At 42.3% G+C, this 21,758-nt stretch overlaps 1 protein-coding gene across 1 annotated transcript in view; it reads left to right on the top strand.

Annotated features, from left to right (window-relative positions):
* The window catches only part of agps (alkylglycerone phosphate synthase), a 166,252-nt gene that overhangs the window by 130,935 nt on the left and 13,559 nt on the right, over positions 1-21,758 (top strand). The window contains exons 17-19 of the mRNA XM_073047139.1: positions 1,065-1,154; positions 10,384-10,483; positions 11,652-11,709. Coding sequence (XP_072903240.1) covers positions 1,065-1,154; positions 10,384-10,483; positions 11,652-11,709 — 248 coding nt within the window. The remainder of the gene's footprint in view (positions 1-1,064; positions 1,155-10,383; positions 10,484-11,651; positions 11,710-21,758) is intronic.

Here is a 21,758-nt window from a genome sequence, read left to right as displayed (position 1 = left end):
TCTCTTTGCAAACATTTGCTTCCTCACGTTTGGTATCCCCACTGTGCTTTGAATTGTCAGCACACTTGACTAGAATGCATTTGATCTCATTTTCCAAGTCATTAATACAGATTGTGATTAGTGCAAAGCAAATTTTATTATCAAAGTACATATATGTCAACCCTGAGATTCATTTTCCTGCGGTTATACTCAGCAAATCTATAGAATAGTAGCTGTAACAGAATCAATGAAAGATCAACTGGAGCGCTGAAGAAAACAAACTGTGTAAATGCAAATACAAGTAGTAATAAATAACAAGAACATGAAATAACAAGATAAAGAGTCCTTAAAGTGAGATCATTGGTAGTGGGAACATCTCAATGGATGGGCAAGTGACTACAGTTATCCCCTTTTGTTCAAGAGCCTGATGGTTGTGGGGTAGTAACTGTTTTTGAACCTGGTGGTGTGTGGGGCTTGAAGCTCTTGTACCTTCTACCTGATGGCAGCTGCGTGTAAAGAGCATGGTCTGGGTGGTGAGAATCTCTGATGAATGCTGTTTTCCTGCGACATGTTTCATGTAGATGTGCTCAATGGTTGCGAGGGCTTTCAATTTTAAGGTAACAAAATTAATCCCAGGAGCACCCCAATGGTGACTTTTCGGTTGGTTAACCAGTTTTCTTTTCACACCAATATTTCTCATATTGTTCAGCAATCTGTATTTGAACTAGTATATCATTGTTATTTAACAAGTCAGTTATGTGGACTTCGGCCTCAGAAGTCATATGCGTGCCCACAGACGTTGACTGCGCAACACATTCGTCTTCCTCGGACTTCGAGAGACTACTACTGCTATGTGTACAGTCAATCAGTAGTTAACAAATGCAACACAAAATGCTGAATTATGTGACTACAAAAGAAATAAATAATTTGACCTTTTTAAAATCATGTACCATTGTCTTTACTCTTGTAATTACAAAAAATTAGTTCAGTGGAATGTTTTTTTAAGTGACACTTCACCAGCATTTGTTAAGCAGATGATATTTTCGGTTGTAAATAACTTCAGTATTCTGCCTGTGTATTTTTAGGGTACTTGACCTCTGCAGGAATGTCAAGGAGAAACTTGTAAGCGAATGTAAAGAAAAAGGTGTTCAGTTTCCCCCTTTCGCTACGTGCAGGTAAGTTCTTTTAATCTGGCTCACAGAATGATCCATTTTCCTGATTCATCATTGAAGAGGATCCAGTTCTGTTATTGTCTCCCCACTGTCCAGTGAATGCACTATCGGTTATTCTGCCCTTTCCAGAAGTAGTCATCTGGTCTTAAATGTTCCCATTTGATTCATGGAACAAGAAATACTGAAATGCATCATTCTGGGATGTATTTTCTAAATTGTTGTCGGTGGCCATTAGGCAAGTCTATAAACATGATGAGAACACTAACTGATGTCATTGTTGGTCAGATTTGGTTCTCAATGGACATTCATAATGATTACTATCACTTAATCTCTCCCATGCATTGATTGTTTTTAGAGTAAATAAACTTTTCTTTATGCCAAAATGATAAGGATGTTTAGTTCTCTCTTATAAAGTGCCTCAGGATAGAGGGGTGCCCTTTCAAAACAGAGATGTGGAGAAATTTCTTTAGCCAAAGGGTGGTGAATTTGTGGAATTTGCTGCCACATGCAGCTGTGGAGGCCAGGTCAGTGGGTGTATTTAAGGCAGAGATTGATAGGTTCTTCATTGGACATGGCATCAAAGGTTGCAGGGAGAAGGCCAGGAACTGGGGTTGAGGAGACTTTTTTTAAAAAAAGGGTCAGCCATGATTGAATGGCGGAGCAGACTTGATGGGCCAGATGACTTAATTCTGCTTCTGTGTCTTATGGTCTTATAAAATAAAGTCAACGTCAGCAATTCCCTGTATGCCAGTGCAAGTTTAGTGCCAAATGGAAGACAACGTCCTTGCTGGAAACCACCTATATGTCTTTTGCACCTCCAAGGCAACTGTTACTTACATCCTATTCCTCTTCATCTAGTTGTAACTGGAGAAAGCCATAGTTTGAGTTCCATTTCCACTATATCTTTTCATTGCAGTTCTGTTTCTGTGCAGCACCTGCTGTACAGCCTCACTGCAACCTTTGCAAAGCAGCAAATAATGCTACAAAGGAAATACATGTGAAATAATTTGAGATTTTTTACTCTGCTACTTACCCAAATATCCTGCCCTATATAAAAATCCAAGCTTTTCTTATCTGAGTGCAGGAAAAAGCAAACGTCAGAAATGTAGGGGGTACTGAACACAATTAAAATGGCAATGAGTTTTTTTTATCATAAGCTGTCTTTTCTCCCTACGATAGCAACAGCTTCTGTTTTGAGTATTTTCAGGTTTTATTTTTTCCTCCTTTTTTATTTACCCTACTTTTCTCCTAGACAAACTGTTGTGGGCCAAGTTTAAAACTGTTTCTGTCCCTGACTGCCCCCACCTGTGCAAAACTAACTTCTGTCCATTATTCTCAAGAAGCATATCCGAAAGAAATCTTAACTGTGTTTTTGGGGACTAAGAAAATAAATGTATACTGAATCCACTTTATGAGAGAGGATTCATGGCGGCCTACCCTCCAACTTTCAGTTTGATTCAGTAACTGTGCATGAATCACACACTGAACAGTACAGCACAGGAAGAGGTTCTTCAGCCCAGCACATCTCCATGGTGCCAATCTAAACTACTCCCATCTGCCTGCGTGTGGTCCATATCCCTCTATCCCAGCCTGTTCTTGGGTCTTTCTAAATACCTCTGGAATTGTGTTCCAGGGATCTACCAAACTTCCTTTGCAAACCTCCTCTGACCTTTTACCTCTAACTTTAACTAGGCGCACTCTCATATTTAACATTTCCTCTCATACTTTCCACGCTGTCTGCAGGTGCCTTGAAAAAGTATTCAGCCCCCTGAACTATTTTCACATCTTACTGTCTCATTTTCTAAATTTAAAATAGATTGAAGTAGGATTTTTCTGCTAATCTATAAAACATTGTGCATCGTGTCAAATCAAAAGAAAAATTCCAAAACCGGTCAACAATTTACTAAAAATTAAAAACTGAAATGGTGAAGCTGGTAAAGTATTCATCCCTTTGTAATTACTACACGACCTTTCCTCAGGTGCAATACTGTATATTACCTTAGCAAATCATCCAGTTTGTTGACATAGAAAATTGGAAGAAAAAAGAAAAAAGTTTTCAATGAATTCATAAGAATAAATACTCCCTCTCTCTGTAAGGTACAACAGTTCAGTGGATTTTCAACAGACCAAATCAAAATGAAAACAAAAGAGCATTCAAAACAAGTCAGGGAAATGACAAGAGAAAAGCACAAATCAGGGGAAGGATACAAGACAATCTCCAGGGCACTGAACATACCTCAGAGCTCAATTCAGTCCATCATAAAAAAGTGGAAAAAGATATGAAACCATAACACACTGCCTCAGCCAAGCTGCCCCTCTAAACATGGTCACCAGAGAAAAATGGCACTTGTAAGAGAGGCTTCTGTGACGCCAACGGTTACAGCGTGAGCTCCAGAAGTTGGTGGCTACAACTAGAAATGAAGTTCATGTCTCCACAATCTCCAAGGCCTTGCACAACAAGGGGATTTATTAAAGAGAGGAAAGGAAGAAGCCCTGGCTGAAAAAAACAAAGCATATGCTTTCCTTTAAGGACTTTGCAAAGCACCTCTTAGAAGTTACAGTAAAATTGTGGAAAAAGGTTTTGTGACAGGATGAGACTAAAGTGTAACTTCTTGCCTCAACAGTAAGTGATATTTCTGGTGTAAGTCTAATACTATGCATCCCATCTCTACTGTAAAGTATGGTGGAGGTAGCATCATGTTATGTGGATGCTTTTCAGCAGCAGGGACCTGGTCAGGTTTGATGGGAAGATGCAACAGACGTATTACAGCTTTTATACATATTGCCATATGCCATCATTACTGCTGCATGTGCTTGTGTTGTTTACAGGGAACCGTGGATTTGTGCCCCTTGATACCTCTGTAGACAAATGTTCCTAATGATCCTGTGATACGTCTGTTGCATTTGACCTCCCAAATGCATCACTTCACATTCATCAGATTAAACTCCATCTGCAATTATTCCACCCAAATTTCCAAATAACCTACAGTATATCCTGCTGTATCAAAGTTAAAAATTCACTGGACTTGGTCTTTCTATGGCCAGGCCAATTTTGAACTGTTACGTTCCCCAGTAACCGGGTAGTTTTCCAGCAAAGATAGATGGATCCACCAAAGCCTGATGCTACTATTTTCAAACGTTTTTATTTATAAAGGGGCACAAACGTATGGTTAATACAAAACATTCAGATCATATACGTCGTCACAACTCAATCTAAAGCACAGGTATAGTAATAATCAATCAGAAATAAGCTCTACAGTTGTCTAGGGGTAATGTAGATATAGTTTACTGGATATTTAAAAGTCTTTTTGCGGTCACTGCAGTTCCACCAGCCGCCGTCGGTTGTGGTGTCGCGTTGGTGCACTTTTGTTAGAAAGAGAGAGAGAGAATGAAACATTTACCCGACAGGTTTTCCAACCTGTAGGAGGTAGTCGGAAGTCTCGTTGGGGAATGGACTCTCATCTGTGGCTTCCCCTGTAGCTAGGCCGTTCTTCCGTGGTGAGGTCGCCAATCCCAGGCAAGGGAAGGACGCACACGAACCCCACCACCGGCTGTCGCTCCCTAAACGCAGTCGCAGGAATTCTCGCGTATCTTCTGGTGCGTCTGGCGCCCCGCCTCGGCAGCCCACCTTTTATCTGGACTGGCAGGGTTGTAGATGTCCATCAGGGTAGGGGGGGTGAGGTAATCCTTCCCCCATCACCCATCTCACATTGCCCTGAGATTTTGCACGTAGGCCAATTCCTTATCCCACAAAGGTGTCTCCCTAGACAATGGCTATGTCCGAGGCTTTTGTCTTGTTGAGCGACCAGCCCACTTTGCCTGAGGGCTTTACACGTGGTTTTCATGAGACAATAGTCAAAGAGTCACTTTATTCTGCTTCCCTGGAGAACGTGGTCTTCAGCACGTCTCCCTCTCTCTCTTGGGTCATTTGACCCCCCCTTGACTAGGGCTCTTGCAAATCTCACAAAGGAGGGGGCTGGGGTCATAACACCTCCCCTCTTAAAAGTTTTTTACCAGCGGCTAAAAACAAGTTGGTACAGAGTCTTATAGGATTTTTTTTTTCTAACACAATACACAAGCTCCTCTCTTCACAGAGTACTACCGTTATACATTCAAGTCAGTATCTAAACAGGTAACAATTACAGTGTCCCTTTCTTTAATATCTTAACATCGCGTACTGTACTAAAGTCTGGTAGCATCAAACTTCAGCTCAATAACCACCTATTTATTTATTTTCTTCAGCAACAAAACTAAGGAGGTGTGATCTTAGCTTAGGTGCATGTACAAAAGTTTATACAAATACTAATCGTTTTGGTCGTGTTATTTCACCGGCAGGTCTCCAAAGGGGTTGTCTTTATTAGTCACAGGCTTTGGCGCAAACCCGTACAACCGGCGTTGCTGTTTAAAAATGGCATTTTCTATTAACCATCGCCTCTTTTCCGGAGAGTCTCCCCGTGGGGAACTTGAGTAATTTGGCGAGGTACTCTCCCACCTTTTCTTTTCACGAGGGTTATTCTCTTAACTCCGTGTCCCCAACCTAGTCCATCATGGGAATTTCCACCCAATTCTTTAATGCTACCCAGGTAGTTAACCCTTTTGTCAAGACCATGCAGGCTGATGTGTTTCAGTTCGAACCTTTTTCTCCGGCTGCATTTAAATTTTGGCTTCCTCACAGCGCTTTCTTGAATAACAATAGCGTGTGAGGCACCCTTACATTCCAAATCAACCTGTAATCGATGCGCAGGCATCAATCTAGACTTTAACTTTTTTTCAATTCGATTTGGGAACTACAGATTTACCGTTCTCCTCCACAACAACAGTTATCTCCCCATTCGTAAACTCCACATTAACTCTGAACACCCCCTTCAGCACAACCATCTGGGAACTCACACTTCCCAAGGTTAACCCTTTTTTTTCCGAACCAAGTCTATCTGCTCCAAAAGGACGACCGTCTCGTCCAGCTGAGTCAAATACCTTAGATTTTTTCTGAGCTCCGTGACTAGGTTCAGGACCACGTGCATCCCCATCTTGGACACACTCAAACGGGGCATTGGCCTCTTCCAGGCTTTCAATACCCGTACCCTTTCCAAATTCTAAATTCCCCTGATCCTCCCAGTTACTCTCTGGGCAACTCACTTCCGGAGTAAACTCAACCCCGCGGGCTGAAACAACCCCATCTGCCAACCCAGCAGACTTCTTCAAGGTAATGGCATCCTTTTCATCTAGGACTGCCCTCATTTCATTATCGGGAACACCTTTAGAATTTTCAACTTCTTCAAACAGTCCTGCCAAACCAGACAGATCATCCATGTCCAACCCTGGACCTTTTACCAGCTTTATCTGTTTCTCATCTTTATTTCCTACCTCTAGGACCTTTTTCTTCGCTAAGGGCAGATCTACCTTCTCTCCCTTACCCCCTTTTACGTTACTATTCCTCGTTTTACCACCCTCGAAACCCTCGTGGCACAGGGTCGGTAACGACGTCTGGGCCAAATCAAAACTGACCAATTTTAAACTGCTCCCGTTCTCTGCTGCCGCTCTCGACAGGCTGCGAGTGTCCGCGCTTGTGGGATAGCTCGGGGACTCTATGGGCGGGGCCTCAACACGCACCGGTCGGCGGGTCATAGTCATGGCCGACCAAACTTTTCCTCCTGCTAAATCGTTCCCAAGGAGGACACCCACGTCAGTTCTCGGGAATTCTGATGGCACCCCCATTTCAACTGATCCATACACCAGCTCATAATCCAAAATGACCCTACGCAAAGACACCCTTTCTGTCCCTTTTCCTATTCCTTTCAGGGCTACCTCGCCCGTCGGAGGTCCGAATTGTAATACGTTACGGCTAATTAATTATAGCTCCGCCCCCGTGTCTCTCCAAATCCGTACGGGAATTGGCGGGTCCCCCTTCCTCACAGACACGGTTCCGTGTGACATATAAATCTCCGACCCCTCGCGCTCTCTGCTCCCCTGGGACCTTCTTGCCGATTTTCTGATTACCACTGCACACCCGATAGGGATCGCTGCTTTCCCTCTCTCTGGCTCCTTTCTCGGAGCAAAGCATTTAGATGCAATATGTCCCACCTTTCCACAGTTAAAACAGGTCACGCCAGGACCTCTCCTGCCGTCTTGCCTCTCCTCCTCAATTTTACCACTAGCTCCCAGCGGGATCTCCGCCTCAGCCGGCGGACTTTCTCTACCATTCCCACGGTCTCTCTGGTAACTTTTTGGCAAGGAAAACTTTGTCTTGTGGGTTAGGGCATATTCATCTGCGAACCTAGCAATTTCTGAGATGGACTGATTCGTCCTCTCATTTAAATACATCCGGATCTCTTCCGGAACACAACCTTTAAATTCCTCAATCAAAAATAACTCCCTGAGACGCCCATAATTCTCGGCCACCTTTTCCGCGGTGCACCAACGGTCCAAGAGCACACCCTTCTCATGGGCTAGCTCGGTATACGTTTGATTCCACCCTTTCCTTAAATTTCGGAACCTTTGTCTATACGCCTCAGGTACTAACTCGTAACCTCGGAGAATGGCCTCCTTTACTTGATCATAATTCCCTTCCCCTTCCAGGGGCAACGCGGCATATGCCCGCTGTGCTTTCCCTCGTAACACACTTTGTAACAACGCCACTCACTGCTCTCTGGGCCACTTCTGATTCACTGCCACCTTTTTAAAAAGCAAGAAATAACTATCAGCATCCGTCTCCTCGAACGGGGGGACCAACCTCAACGCCCGACTAACATCGAACCCCTCCTCTCTCTCTTGCCCTTGAGCTCTTCGCTCTTGCTTTCACCTGTCCAGCTCCAATTCATGGCTCCTTTGTTTCTCTTTCTCTTCTGCTTCTGCTTCTAGCTGCTTTAGCTGGAGTTCATGACCCCATTTCATCTCTAATTCCTTTAGTTTGAACACCTGCTCCCTTTCCTTTTCCTTTTCAGCTCGTTCCTCAGCCTTTTCCTTTGCAGCTGCTTCTAGCTGCTTTACTTTAAGATCATGGTCCAACCTTACTTTCTCCAACTCTACCTGATCTGTCCCACTCGCTAATCTCTTTTCGGGGATATTTTCCAAATCCTCAGCTGCAAACACCTCCTTTTCAATGTAATACTGATTTATGACCCCTCGCACTTCCTGCTTTTTCATTGATGACCTCACCTCTGCAAGGCCTAACCCCTTTGCCAGATTTACCAAGTCTGATTTGGTAGCCATCCCTAGCGCCTCTACAGTCGGATTTCTCATAAATTCACCCACATCCATCTTTGCTGGTTTCCTGTCTGGCTACCTGCGTAACCAGATTTAAGTTTGGACTTACAGCCCGATTCACTGACCCTCCCCTTTTGTTTCAAATCCCGGACGAGCCCCCACTTGTTACGTTCCCCAGTAACCAGGTAGTTTTCCAGCAAAGATAGATGGATCCACCGAAGCCTGATGCTACTATTTTCAAATGTTTTTATTTATAAAGGGGCACAAACGTATGGTTAATACAAAACATTCAGATCATATACGTCGTCACAACTCAATCTAAAGCACAGGTATAGTAATAATCAATCAGAAATAAGCTCTACAGTTGTCTAGGGATAATGTAGATATAGTTTACTGGATATTTAAAAGTCTTTTTGCGGTCACTGCAGTTCCACCAGCCGCCGTCGGTTGTGGTGTCGCGTTGGTGCACTTTTGTTAGAAAGAGAGAGAGAGAATGAAACATTTACCCGACAGGTTTTCCAACCTGTAGGAGGTAGTCGGAAGTCTCGTTGGGGAATGGACTCTCATCTGTGGCTTCCCCTGTAGCTAGGCCGTTCTTCCGTGGTGAGGTCGCCAATCCCAGGCAAGGGAAGGACGCACACGAACCCCACCACCGGCTGTCACTTCCTAAACGCAGTCGCAGGAATTCTCGCGTATCTTCTGGTGCGTCTGGCGCCCCGCCTCGGCAGCTCACCTTTTATCTGGACTGGCAGGGTTGTAGATGTCCATCAGGGTAGGGGGGTGAGGCAATCCTTCCCCCATCACCCATCTCACATTGCCCTGAGATTTTGCACGTAGGCCAATTCCTTATTCCACAAAGGTGTCTCCCAAGACAATGGCTATGTCCGAGGCTTTTGTCTTGTTGAGCGACCAGCTCACTTTGCCCGAGGGCTTTACACGTGGTTTTCATGAGACAATAGTCAAAGAGTCGCTTTATTCTGCTTCCCTGGAGAATGTGGTCTTCAGCACGTCTCCCTCTCTCTCTTGGGTCATTTGGCCCCCCCTTGACTAGGGCTTTTGCGAATCTCACAAAGGAGGGGGCTGGGGTCATAACAGAACCAAATTCACCAACTTGCTAGGGATCACTAGTGAGTTAATTATCTGGGCCAGCTTACTCTAGAGGATCTTGTAAAATTCTTTATTAAAGTCTATGTGGATAACATCCACTCTCCTACCCTCATCAATCTCACACTTCCTCAAAAAAAAAGCCTGTATCAAATCTGTGAGCCAGGAGCTCCCCTGTTCAAAGCCATACTGACTATCCCCAATAAGTCCATGATTTTCCAAATGTGAGTAAATCCTATTCCCAAGAATCTTCCACAATTTCCCTGCCACCTGTGTAAAGCTCACCAGCCTATGATTTTGTGTTTTGACCCTCTTGCTCCTTTTTAATAAAGGAAAAATACTGCCAATCCAGCCTTAATCTTTCACCTTCTAAAGAGGAAACGTGATCTCTGTTAATGTTGGAGCAAACTCGTACCTGCTTTCCTCAGTATCCTGGGATAGATCCTTTGAACCCTGAGGACTGAAGTTAATGTCTTTCATGACACTGTGTACCACCACCTTCCTTGATGTTCCCTAATTTTACCATCTACATTCTTCTCCATGTGGAATGATTTGCGAAGTACTCGTTAAGTGTCTCTCCCACTTCCAGTGCCCCCATGTATAAGTCTCTTCCTTTGTACTTGTTTGGGTTTATCCTTTCACTAGCTTACTCTTTTGCTTCTAATATATGTAAGAAAAAAAGCATTTATTTATAAATGTTAACACAAACCCCTGCTTTTCATTGTTAGCCAAAGAGACCTATTTACCATATAGTATACTCCAGAGCTTTGCTCGCTAAAGACTAAACAGACTTTACAGAACTACTAGCTAAATGCAAGTTCTCAATGCTATGTGTGTTTAAAATATTAATCATAGTGATGATAAAATTAATAAGATTGTCAAGAAAATTATTTTTGTGATAACCCAACTTAATTTTGTTTTACAGAGTCACCCAAACTTATGATGCTGGAGCATGTGTGTATTTCTACTTTGCTTTTAACTACAGAGGTATAAGTGACCCTATCGCTGTATTTGAGCAAATTGAGGTAATGTTGTACTCCATACCAGTTCCAGCATCTTCATCCTTTTCTTACTCTGGACTTCTGTCTAAGTGGCTTTTAAAAATAAAATGTTCAACAACAGTTATGTTAGTTATTGACATAGATTCCTTGTGGACTAAGAACTGCCAACTTCTATTTTACGTAGTCAGTTCAGCTTTCTCTTTCTGAATTTCTCACAAGCCGATCTTATCCGGCATGACTTTGGGAGCCAGTAGTGGGTTTGGCAGGTCACAAAGTGGGATTTTTTCCCTGTTAATTCAATGGACAAATTGTGCTGGTTGTGGCTGGCAGATGTGAAGGAAACAACTGCAATTCAACCATTGACATATATGTAAATTTGGGACAGTGGCATTTCTTTATATGCAGATTGAAGAGGATGCAATTAAAATAGTTTTTAAATTTTCTTAAACTTTTTAATTTTCAATCGTAATAGCTTTGAACAACTACTGTCAGAGACATTTTTAAAACTCTGAAGCACCTCACAGGCTCTGACACAAGGCAAGGTACCATTCCCAGCTTTCCCTCAATCAAGGAAGGCACTGTGTTGTGGTGGCATGGCATTACCTGATGCTTCACAGATATGGTGACCAAGGTGTGACTCACCAGACATCACCTGGTTGCAAAGGATCATTGCGATCAGCCCTTTATCTCTTGCCCATGTAACTACAAGTGGGTGAGGACCCCAATTTGCTGGCTGAATTCAGGCCAGTTTTGCTCAAAATCTAATTGTTAAGACAGTTATGAACCCTGATGATCATTATTGTGACATGTAAATTGTTAGGCCCAGATATTGAGCAGTTGCTGGATCAATGGAATTTTTCTTGAGGAATTCCATAATTCATTTTGCGTACTAGATAATCTTGGGGTTCAAGTTAACTTCAAAGTATGTTCCATGCCCTTATTTATTCTCATTCTGGGGAAGTGAAAAGGAATGTCCAGCCCAATGGCACACAACTACAATATTTTGTTTTGAGATATTAAAGTATTTTTAAATGTCCAAGAACACCTAGATGTTAATAGAAAACAGCAGAGTTCATATTATTTGCTATAACTAAAGTGTGCTATAAAAGGTGGTGAAATAATTAGAAAAATGGTGTGGTTTATGATACTGAATGGATTTAACTAAAGGCTGCAATTATTTGTACTGAATCAGGCTTCAGCCAGAGAGGAAATACTTGAGAATGGAGGAAGTCTTTCTCACCATCATGGAGGTGAGTGCATCTTTTCATCTTGCCTTATTTTCTTTTTCCTTTCCAAATTTGTGCTATAATTACATTTCATGAGGTTCTGGTATTTATCTCTAGTTCTTAATATGAATGTAAACAGTGAAATTTAGAGTCTGTTTATTCGCTCTCTCCACAAAGTTGCATGTAATTGTAGTTACCTCAAGCCAGCTGAGCTGGCATATTCGTGGATGATATTTAAATGTATTAGCCGGCGTAGTGGCATTTGCATCCGACTTCGAAGCGAATGGTCCCGAGTTCGAATCCGGCCGGCTCCTTGCACACTTTCCATCTGTGTTAGGTTGAGCGTCGAGTTAGCAACTCGGGCCTTGTAAAAGAACAGTCAAATGCTATGGAAGCAGCCAAAATGCCGCACAATGCACCACAAGGGCAAAAAGAAACAACCACGACAACTCGAATGCATTGCTCAGTGTAACACCTCAGCAGACATATACAGCAAATATAGTCTTCAAAAACTGTTTGCAATTTTTTTCCATCCTTGAAATGCAGGGTTCAAACTTTGGGGTAATTCAAACTTTTAAGATGAATATGTAGTGTTTGGATTTACTAGAATCAGAGATAGTTTCCTTAAGACAGGAAAGTCCATTTGCTGAGCAGTGAGATCAGAATCAAAGCATATGAAAACCTAACCTTAGAGCGTGAGGGAAACCTTAAGGAGGGACAGGAGCCTGAAGATTTCTGAATGGGCAATGAATCCATGTATACTACCTCACTATTTTTTCTGTTTCTTTTTCTCTTTTTTTGCTATCTTTTTGCACTGCTTATTTAATTTAATCTTTAATATACTGAATATATTATTGTAAATTATAGTTTTTATATTATCTATTGCAATGTACTGCTGCTGCAGAACAATATATTTCATGACAAATACCAGGGTATTAAACCTGATTTTAGAGTTCACATATTTTCTACATCTTAATTTGCCAATAGTTTCTAATGTCTTTATTACTAAGGTCATATGCTGTGTTATCATTGAACTGATTTCATCTTTCACCCACTAACTCTGCCCCTTCACTTCCATCATTTTCCCAGATATTTTAAATCTTAGATTTGTTCATCTTGAGTCTATGTCTCAATTAATGCTTACTATGTTTTGCCCCTGAATTTGAATTTGGCCAACCAATACACTTTATTTGCTCCTTTTAGTCAAAATGTTTGTGTAAATGATGCTCATTTGGGACACTTATTCCATCTGTCTGTCAGTTTTATTGCATGTTTCTTAGGTGGTTTAATTTGTAGCTTTTCTACTATTTTTTGTTGTTGAATAACACAGTTCATTTGTGATTCCGTACTGACATCACTATTAGAATTCTGGCTATGATGGAAGGTGATCTACCTGAGTTGTTGTCTCCAATTGTCTTTCTACAAATGCTGCCAGACCTGCTTGAGTATTTCTCACACCTTGCCTTTATTACCAACATTTGCAGTTATTTTGCATTTCTACTGGCTAATTTTTAGATGGAGCTGCTTTGACATAACATTGAATTACTGGTAAATATAATGTGGTAAATTCTCTGCCAAGATCTGTAATGAATCTTTTGATCAAAAAGCTCATAAATGGACTGTTGCTGGAAGGAGTCCAACAGCAGTGGAACTAAAATGTCCCAGCTCTTGGGCATTCTTAGAGTAAAATAAATGTAAATTCTGCATTTATTGCTCCCTAAATAATTTAGAAAACGTGCCTTTAGGGATGTTGTTTTCATTTCTTTTAATCAGTTAAATCTGGAAGAATTAACTCATTGATCATGCTTGGAATGGAACTTTTACTTTTGCTAATTGCAGCATTTTTAATGAAAGAAAATGTTATTGTATAGATGACACTGAATTTTGAAGACAGTATTTGAGTCACGGGATCAGACTAAATACTATGAGTTGTTAAGAAAGTTGGGCTAATGGTAATTTACACTTAATTCTGGAAAGTCAGCCGTTTTCTGGGACTGGGAAATCTGTTGAGTTCCAACCAATAAATGCAGACTCTCAGAAGTTACTTGAAGCATTTTCTTGGGATATTGGCAGATGGTTCACAGAAACCAGCAGTGTAAGACTGAAAGCTAACTAGTTCCTAGGGTATACAGTCTGCAGGGATAAGCACCAATCATTCTTTCGTTTGTACATTGCATAAAATATTGGATTGTTCCTACAGTTCCCAGAGCCTAGACGTGGCAGATTAAGGCATCTGAGAGACTTGGAATTTAAAGGCTGAGATTGTTTATTCTGGGGAAGAGAAATTAATGTTTTTTTCAATTATTAAATATATTCAAGGAGCTAAATCAGTTTAGTGATCATATTACTAGTTTGGGATCCAGAGGTCAAGAGCTATTTGAAGTTGGAGGGAGATAAGAGGTGTTGCAAAGATTAGGGCCTAAATCGCCAAAAGAACTGCTGCAGACAATGGAACAAAGAGGACAACTGCAGTGTAATACATGGGGAAGCAAAGGATTTGAGAAGAATATATTTCTGAAGTAGTGCATGAACAGGACAGGCTAGGCTCATGGCTGTGAATTGTGATAATGTTGGTTGTATTTCAGCAAGAGTAGGGGTAATGTACAACAGTACATTGGTTATTTGAGGCCAGGATATGGAGCAGAGGTTTGTATGGTTTTGAATTTAGACACAGGTGTGGGTTGATAGAGAAAGGAAATATTTTTCAAAGATTTGGAAAAATGTTATAGTTGAAGTTGTATATTGCTGCTTCAAACCATTGGAAGGGTGGGGGGAGTGGGGGAAACTGGTCCACCCTGTCTTGGGACTGGAGCTAATGCTAAGATATTGAAGTTTGTTGGAGGGATCAAAGAATGTGGGCTTATGCTAAGAGAAAACTACAGAGGTTCTGTAGATTTTCATACTTCAGTTTGAGAATGGTGAATATTTAATCTGGAATGGCACAATGAATCACAGAATCAAAACGGATCCTTTAGCCCAACTGGCCCATGCCAACCAAGCAAGTCCCAAGGGAGTCCTATTTGTCCATGCTCCAAACCTTCCCTGTCCAACACGAGAAAATCTGCAGATGCTGGAAATTCAAACAACACACACAAAAAGCTGGTGGAATGCAGCAGGCCAGGCAGCATCTATAGGAAGAAGTACAGTCAATGTTTCAGGCCGAGACCCTTCATCAGGACTAACTGAAAGAAGAGGTAGTAAGAGATTTGAAAGTAGGAGGGGGAGGGGGAGATCCAAAATGATAGGAGAAGACAGGAGGGGGAGGGATGAAGCCAAGGGCTGGGAAGTTGATTTGCAAAAGGGACGCAGAGCTGGGGAGGGACAGGATCATGGGACGGGAGGCCTAGGGAGAAAGAAAGGGGGAAAGGGAGCACCAGAGGAAGATGGAGAGCAGGCAAGGAGTTATTGTGAAAGGGACAAAGAGAGAAAAAAATGGGGGGGAAAAGATAAGTAAATAAGGGATGGGGTAAGAAGGGGAGGAGCAGCATTAACGGAAGTTAGAGAAGTCAATGTTCATGCCATAAGGTTGGAGGCTACCCAGATGGAATATAAGGTGTTGTTCCTCCAACCTAAGTGTGGCTTCACCTGGACAGCAGAGGAGGCCATGGATTGACATATCGGAATGGGACGTGGAATTAAAATGTGTGGCCACTGGGAGAACCTGCTTTCTCTGGCGCATAGAGCATAGGTGTTCAGCGAAACGGTCTCCCAGTCTGCGTCGGGCCTCACCAATATATGGAAGGCCACGCCGAGAGCACCAGATGCAGTATATCACACCAGCCGACTCACAGGTGGAAGGACTTTCTGGGGCCCTGAATGGTGGTGAGGGAGGAAGTGTAAGGGCAGGTGTAGCACTTGTTACGCTTACAAGGATAAGTGCCGGGAGGGAGATCGGTGGGAAGGGATGGGGGGGACTTCCCTATCCAAGTATTCTTTAAATGTTGTTGATTACCAGGCTTAATCACTCTCTACCTGCTCATTCTATATATTGATTACTTTCTGGGTGGAAAAGTTGTTACTCAGGTTCCTGTTTCTATGTCCTCTAGTTTTTGATTCCTCAACCCTGGGTAGAAATACTTTGCACATTAACCTTATCTTTGTTTCTCATATTTTTATACATACTATCAAGATCACCGCTTATTCTCCTAGAGCCCAATGAAAAAAGTCCCAGCCTGCTCAGTCTCTCTCTGTAATTCAGTCCTGTAAGTACCAGCAACAACCCCACAAACCTTGTCTGCATGCTTTACAGTTTAATAGCATCTTTGCTCATAGCAGGGTCACCAAAGCCGAATACAGACATTCCAAATATGGCCTTACCAATGTCTTCTACAACTGCACATAACCTTCCAACTTCTGTACTCACTGCTCCGACTGATGAAAGCCAGTATGCCAAACACTGCCTCTCTATCTTTTACACCACTTTCAGAGGACCATATATATGTACACTAAGGTGTCCCCTATTCTACAAAACTTGGCCCTGCTGTTCACTGTGAAAGTCCTACCCTCATTTGTCTTCCCGAAATGTAGCCCCTCACTCTTACCGAATTAAGTGCCATCTGCCATTCTTTGGTCCTCTTACTCAGTTGGTCAAGATCACTCTGTGAATCCTGACAGCTATCTTCACTATCAACAGCATCACCTATTTCACTGTTAACTGTGAACTTGTCAACCATGCTTTGTACATTCTTATTCAAATCGTTGATATAGATGATAATTAGCAATGGACCTAACACTGATTCCTCTAGATCACAATGAATCATAGGCCTCCATTACTAAAAACGACTTAGCATCACTCTCTGCTTCCTACTGTCCAGCCAATTCTGTATGCAATTAGCTAGCTTTCTCTGGATCCCATGTGATCTAACTTTCCAAAGCAGCCTACCATGTGGAGCCTTTTTGAAGGCCTCACTGAAATCCATTTGTCCTCGTGTACTGCCCTGCCCTTATCAACTTACAAACTAAGCCATGCTGACTTTCATTAATTAATCCCTGTCTTTCCAAATGCTTGCACATCTTTTCCCTCAGGTTTCCCTGTAGTAACGTATCTAACATGGATATTAGGCCTAGTGGTCTACAGTTGCCAGGTTTTTCTTTACCATCCTCCAGTCTTCTGGCACTTCACCCATTACTAATGATGCATATATCTCAGCCAAAGCTCCTACAATTTCCAATAGCTTCCCATAATATTCTTGGATATACCTACTCAGGCCCTAGAGATTTATTTATCTTAAGACAGCCATTATTACCTCTCCTGTAATACAGCCTATTCTTAAGACCTCCTAAATAGCTATTCATGTCCGAAGTCTTCATGTTTTTCTCCACAATAAAAACAGTACTCATTGGGGGCCTCGACCATCTCTTGTGGCTCCACAAGATGTCCACGTTGGTCTTTTAATGAGCCCTGTTTTTTCTGTAGTTACTCTTTATTTCCCTTAATACACATAAAACTCTTGATCCAAGTGAATCCCAGGAGGACCCAAGCTTCCTTTTCCATGATCAAAGCCTCATCATCCAGAGTTCCCTGCTGCAGCCAGCTGCCTTCTTCACTCTAACAGGAATAAGTAGATTTTGAACTCTTTATTTCACTTTGAAAGCCTCCCATTTGTCTGCTGACCCTTTGCATGGCTACTCCAATCAATTTTTGCAATTTCCTGACTCTTATCTAAATTTGCTTTGACTCAATTTAAAATGCTTTTTGACTTAGAAAATGGTATTTGAATAGTGGGGTGGAAACCAGTGACTAATACAGCTGTTAGAGTGGTGGATGAGAGATGTGTGCTCATTTGTCCAACTTTGTAGAAATTGGAGGATTTGTGTGCATTAAATCAATTTGGCAATTACAGCAATAGATAATTAAATTTGACTCCACTTTGGTTTCCTAAAGCATTGTCACTGCATGTACCTGTTTTTTTTTTACAAAACGTGTGCTAAGGATTTTCTTTCCTCTATGGCAATGTTAAGCAAACAGAGTAGTTTAATTGATTTGAGAAAACCTCTGACATAAGTACCACATCTTGCTTATTATAGAAGGTTGATTAAAACATTTTTCAATGTAGTTGCATTTAAGATTGTACTTAACATAAAGATCTAGTATTGTACTACATCCACTGGGCTTAAGAGATGAGAAACAGTGAAAACCATAGAACACAAAATGCTGCCAGAACTCAGCAGGCCAGACAGCATCTATGGGAGGAGGTAGTGACGACGTTTTGGGCCAAAACCCTTCATCAGGAGTGAAGTAACATGGGATGGTCGAGGGGGGATAAGAAGTGGGAGGGAGGGATGAAGGTGAGAGCTGGGAAGTGATAGGCTGAAGGGAAATGGGCCAGGGGGAAGGTGGAGAATTATGGCAGGAGTAACCTTTTTGTCGGCCATGTGGAGCAATCTGCGTTCCAAGCCTACACCGACCGGTATCTGTCCTCCTCTCTTCTTATGTTATATCGACGACTGCATCGACACTGCTTCCTGCACACATACTGAGCTCATCGACTTCATTAACTTCGCCTCCAACTTTCACCCCACCCTCAAATTCACCTGGTCTATTTCTGACACCTCCCTCCCCTTTCTAGATCTTTCTGTTTCTATCTCTGGAGACAGCCTATTCACCGATGTCTACTACAAACCTACAGACTCTCACAGCTACCTAGACTATTCCTCCTCCCACCCTGTCTCCTGCAAAAATGCTATCCCTTTCTCTCAATTCCTCCGCCACATTTGCTCTCAAGATGAGGCTTTTCATTCTAGGACAAAGGAGAAGTCTTCCTTTTTTAAAGAAAGGGGCTTCCCTTCGTCCACTATCAACTCTGCCCTCCATCGCATCTCCTGTATTTCACGCACCTCTGCCCTTACCCCATCCCCCCACCAGCCCACCAGGGATAGAGTCCCCCTGGTTCTCACCTATCACCCTACCAGCCTACAGATCCAACATATAATCCACCGTAACTTCCGCCACCTCCTACGGGATCCCACCACCATACACATCTTCCCCTCCCCCCAACTCTCGGCTTTCCGCAGGGATTGCTCCCTACACAACTCCCTTGTCCATTCATCCCCCCCCCCCCCCATCCCTCCCCACCTACCTCCCTCCAGGCACTTATCCCTGCAAACGGAAGAAGTGCTACACCTGCCCCCATACTTCTTCCTTCACCACCATCCTAGGCCCCAGACAGTCCTTTCAAGTGAGGCACCACTTCACCTGCGAGTCAACTGAGGTGATGTACTGTATCCGGTGCTCCCGATGTGGCCATTTATACATTGGGGAGACCCGCCGCAGACTGGGAGACTGTTTCGCCAAACACCGGCACTCAGTCCTCCAGCAGTGGCAGGATCTCCCTGTGGCCACACACTTCAATTCCACAGACCACTCCCACTCCGATATGTCTATCCATGGCCTCCTCTACCGTCAAGATGAGGCCACACGCAGGTCGATGGAGCAACACCTTATCTCCCACCTAGGTAGCCTCCTACCTGCCGGCATGAACATTCAACTCACAGACCTCCATTGATACCCTTGCCTCCCCCTTACCCCATCCCTATCTATAATTTTAGTTTGGTTCTCTTTCTCTGTCTTTTTCCCTCCTCACTATAATCTCCCCCCAGCCCTACCTTTCTTTCTCTCTTATTTCCCATAGTTCCCCACCTTCCCCCTAGCCCATTTCCCTTCAGCCTATCACTTCCCAGCTCTCTATTTCATCCCTCCCCCCACTTCTTATCCCCCCTCGACCATCCCATGTTACTTCACTCCTAATGAAGGGTTTTGGCCCGAAACATCGTCACTATCTCCTCCCATAGATGCTGTCTAGCCTGCTGAGTTCTGCCAGCATTTTGTGTTTTTGTATTTATTTATTTCCAGCATCTGCAGATTCACTCGTGAAAGCTATAGAAATTGAGATTTGGTTCTGGCAAGGGTCAACATGTGAAAAGACCAGTATGTTTTTTTTCAAAAGGGGCTAATTATGGGTCAGTTGATTTAGCATCTGTAGTAGGGAAATACTAGAATTCAAAATTAAATTAGTTAATTTCAACATGAGGATAAAATAACATTAATGTAGCCACTGTTGATTTTAAAAAGGAAGATTGTGCTCAGCAGGCCTGCTGAAGGTTTTAGAGAAGGTTAATTTGTTGTTGGGATTGAATTTAAATGACTATTAGAAGATCTTATTTCAGAAACTAAAAGTGAAGGAATGTTGAGAGTTTTAACCAGTTTCCCAGAATAGTTGGGAGCAGGCATTGAACCACCTGCCCCCCCCCCCCCCCCCCCCCCCCCAAAACCTACAGATTCTGTAAGTATGAAAAGGAAATGCTGAAGATGTTCAGCAGGTCAGGCAGCATTTTCTGTTTTTTAAAATGGGGGCAGGTATTGTTGGCTGACAAGGTTCTATTCAAAAAAATGCATTCGTTATGCTAATGATTTGGTCTGAACTTATAGACAGTTAGAACTGAAATAGCGATTCTGGGGGTCTAAATGAAGCTCTGGAAGCATAGTGATACTGGAAAAAGAGAAAAAAATTACTGGTGAGTAGAAATGTGATGAGGCCTTGTAAGGTGGATGAACATTTAGTATTTTGTAAGATAATGAGATTGGATTTCAAATTCATAAACTTTAAAACCAGAATCACACCTGCATTATAGCAGAAGTAATGCTAAAATAATACAGGGCTTTAATGGATAAGTATGGCTTTTATCAAAATATAGCTACTTATTAAGATGACATGGTTTTGAGGCATTGGTGAAGGGGTAGAGTGCATATTTATTAAATGATGCCTGGTATCGTAAAGTACAAGTGAATACCAGTATGCCATTATGCTGAGCATCGGCCTTTGGGTGACCTGGTCTGGTAATGTGGGTGGACCAGAAAAAGCTACAGCCACAAAATAGCTGAGGAAACCTTTGACAGGCAACAAAGCTATGTCCCAAAATCGATGTTTCAAAACTTGTCTTTTCTATGTGTTTTCTGACTGAAAGCATTCAAAGCCATGTTTAAATAACTGATGACGTTGTTGCAAACCTTGTTTTAAAAAAAATAAATTTGCAATATTATTATCTTTCTTTCTTGTACCATAAAATTTCCATTCCGTTGGTGGTCGGACTTGGAGTTGAGCAGTACAGCTTAGGTTCAGGACTTGGGTATTGGTATACATGTGCCCATGTTCTGAACCTGGCATTTAATTTAGCCACACAATTGTTCATCTGCATCTATCTCACTCTTAAACAGTTCTTAAAGCGATGCAGCTCAAACAGTTCTTAAAGCGATGTTGCAAGAACAGTTCTTTATAGTATTGCCAAAAGTTCAAAATGCTCACAGTCCATTTAAGGGAGAGACTTTTTAAGACGATTTAAATTCTCTTTCACATCGTTTTTCTTCAGTCCCCGAAGTCGAACTTTTCCCACGAAGAATTTACGGAACAAAACGGCTTAAAGGCACTGACCTTTCCTTCACAACACTATTCTCAATCCTTTCTGGTATCCCAGGGATTAACACGAGAATAGTCAACGAAATCCTTCCGAATAAGGATCAAACAAGGTCGAACCCATTTCACCGTCGAAAATCAATTTGCCTCGATCTTTAACTCCTGAACTCCGATATTCACTCTCCACTGATTCTCAACTAGCAGTATTGTAAAGAAACTGCTGGCAATGACCTTTTAAACTTTAGGCATTAGATAAAACTTCATCTTTCAACTAAACTGCATCATCACGTTAAATCACGCAGTGGCATGAAGTCAACATGGCAAATCCAGCCACGAACTGCCCCTCCTCGCAGGGAGGGGTCCTCCTCTTATCCCCTGTTTTAAAAATAAATAAATAAATAAATAAAAACCTGTCACATGATCTCTACTGGCGGGAAAATGACATCTCTTCACCATCACAAGACCATTACCTCAAGTCCAGTATAGCTTCAACCCCAGTCACGTGACAAGGGTACCACTGTCACGTGTCATGGGTACGTAACAGTACCATTTGAGGGCAGGTAAGAGTTAGCTGTATTGCCAAATTCTGCTCACACATGATAGACCAGGATAGTAGAATTCCCTCTCTGAACAGCATTTATTGAACCAGATGGTGTTTTACAA

This window comes from Hemitrygon akajei, chromosome 5, assembly GCF_048418815.1.
Source record: "Hemitrygon akajei chromosome 5, sHemAka1.3, whole genome shotgun sequence".
In the NCBI taxonomy this organism is placed as follows: domain Eukaryota; kingdom Metazoa; phylum Chordata; class Chondrichthyes; order Myliobatiformes; family Dasyatidae; genus Hemitrygon; species Hemitrygon akajei.
This window is presented reverse-complemented; position numbering and strand designations above follow the sequence as displayed.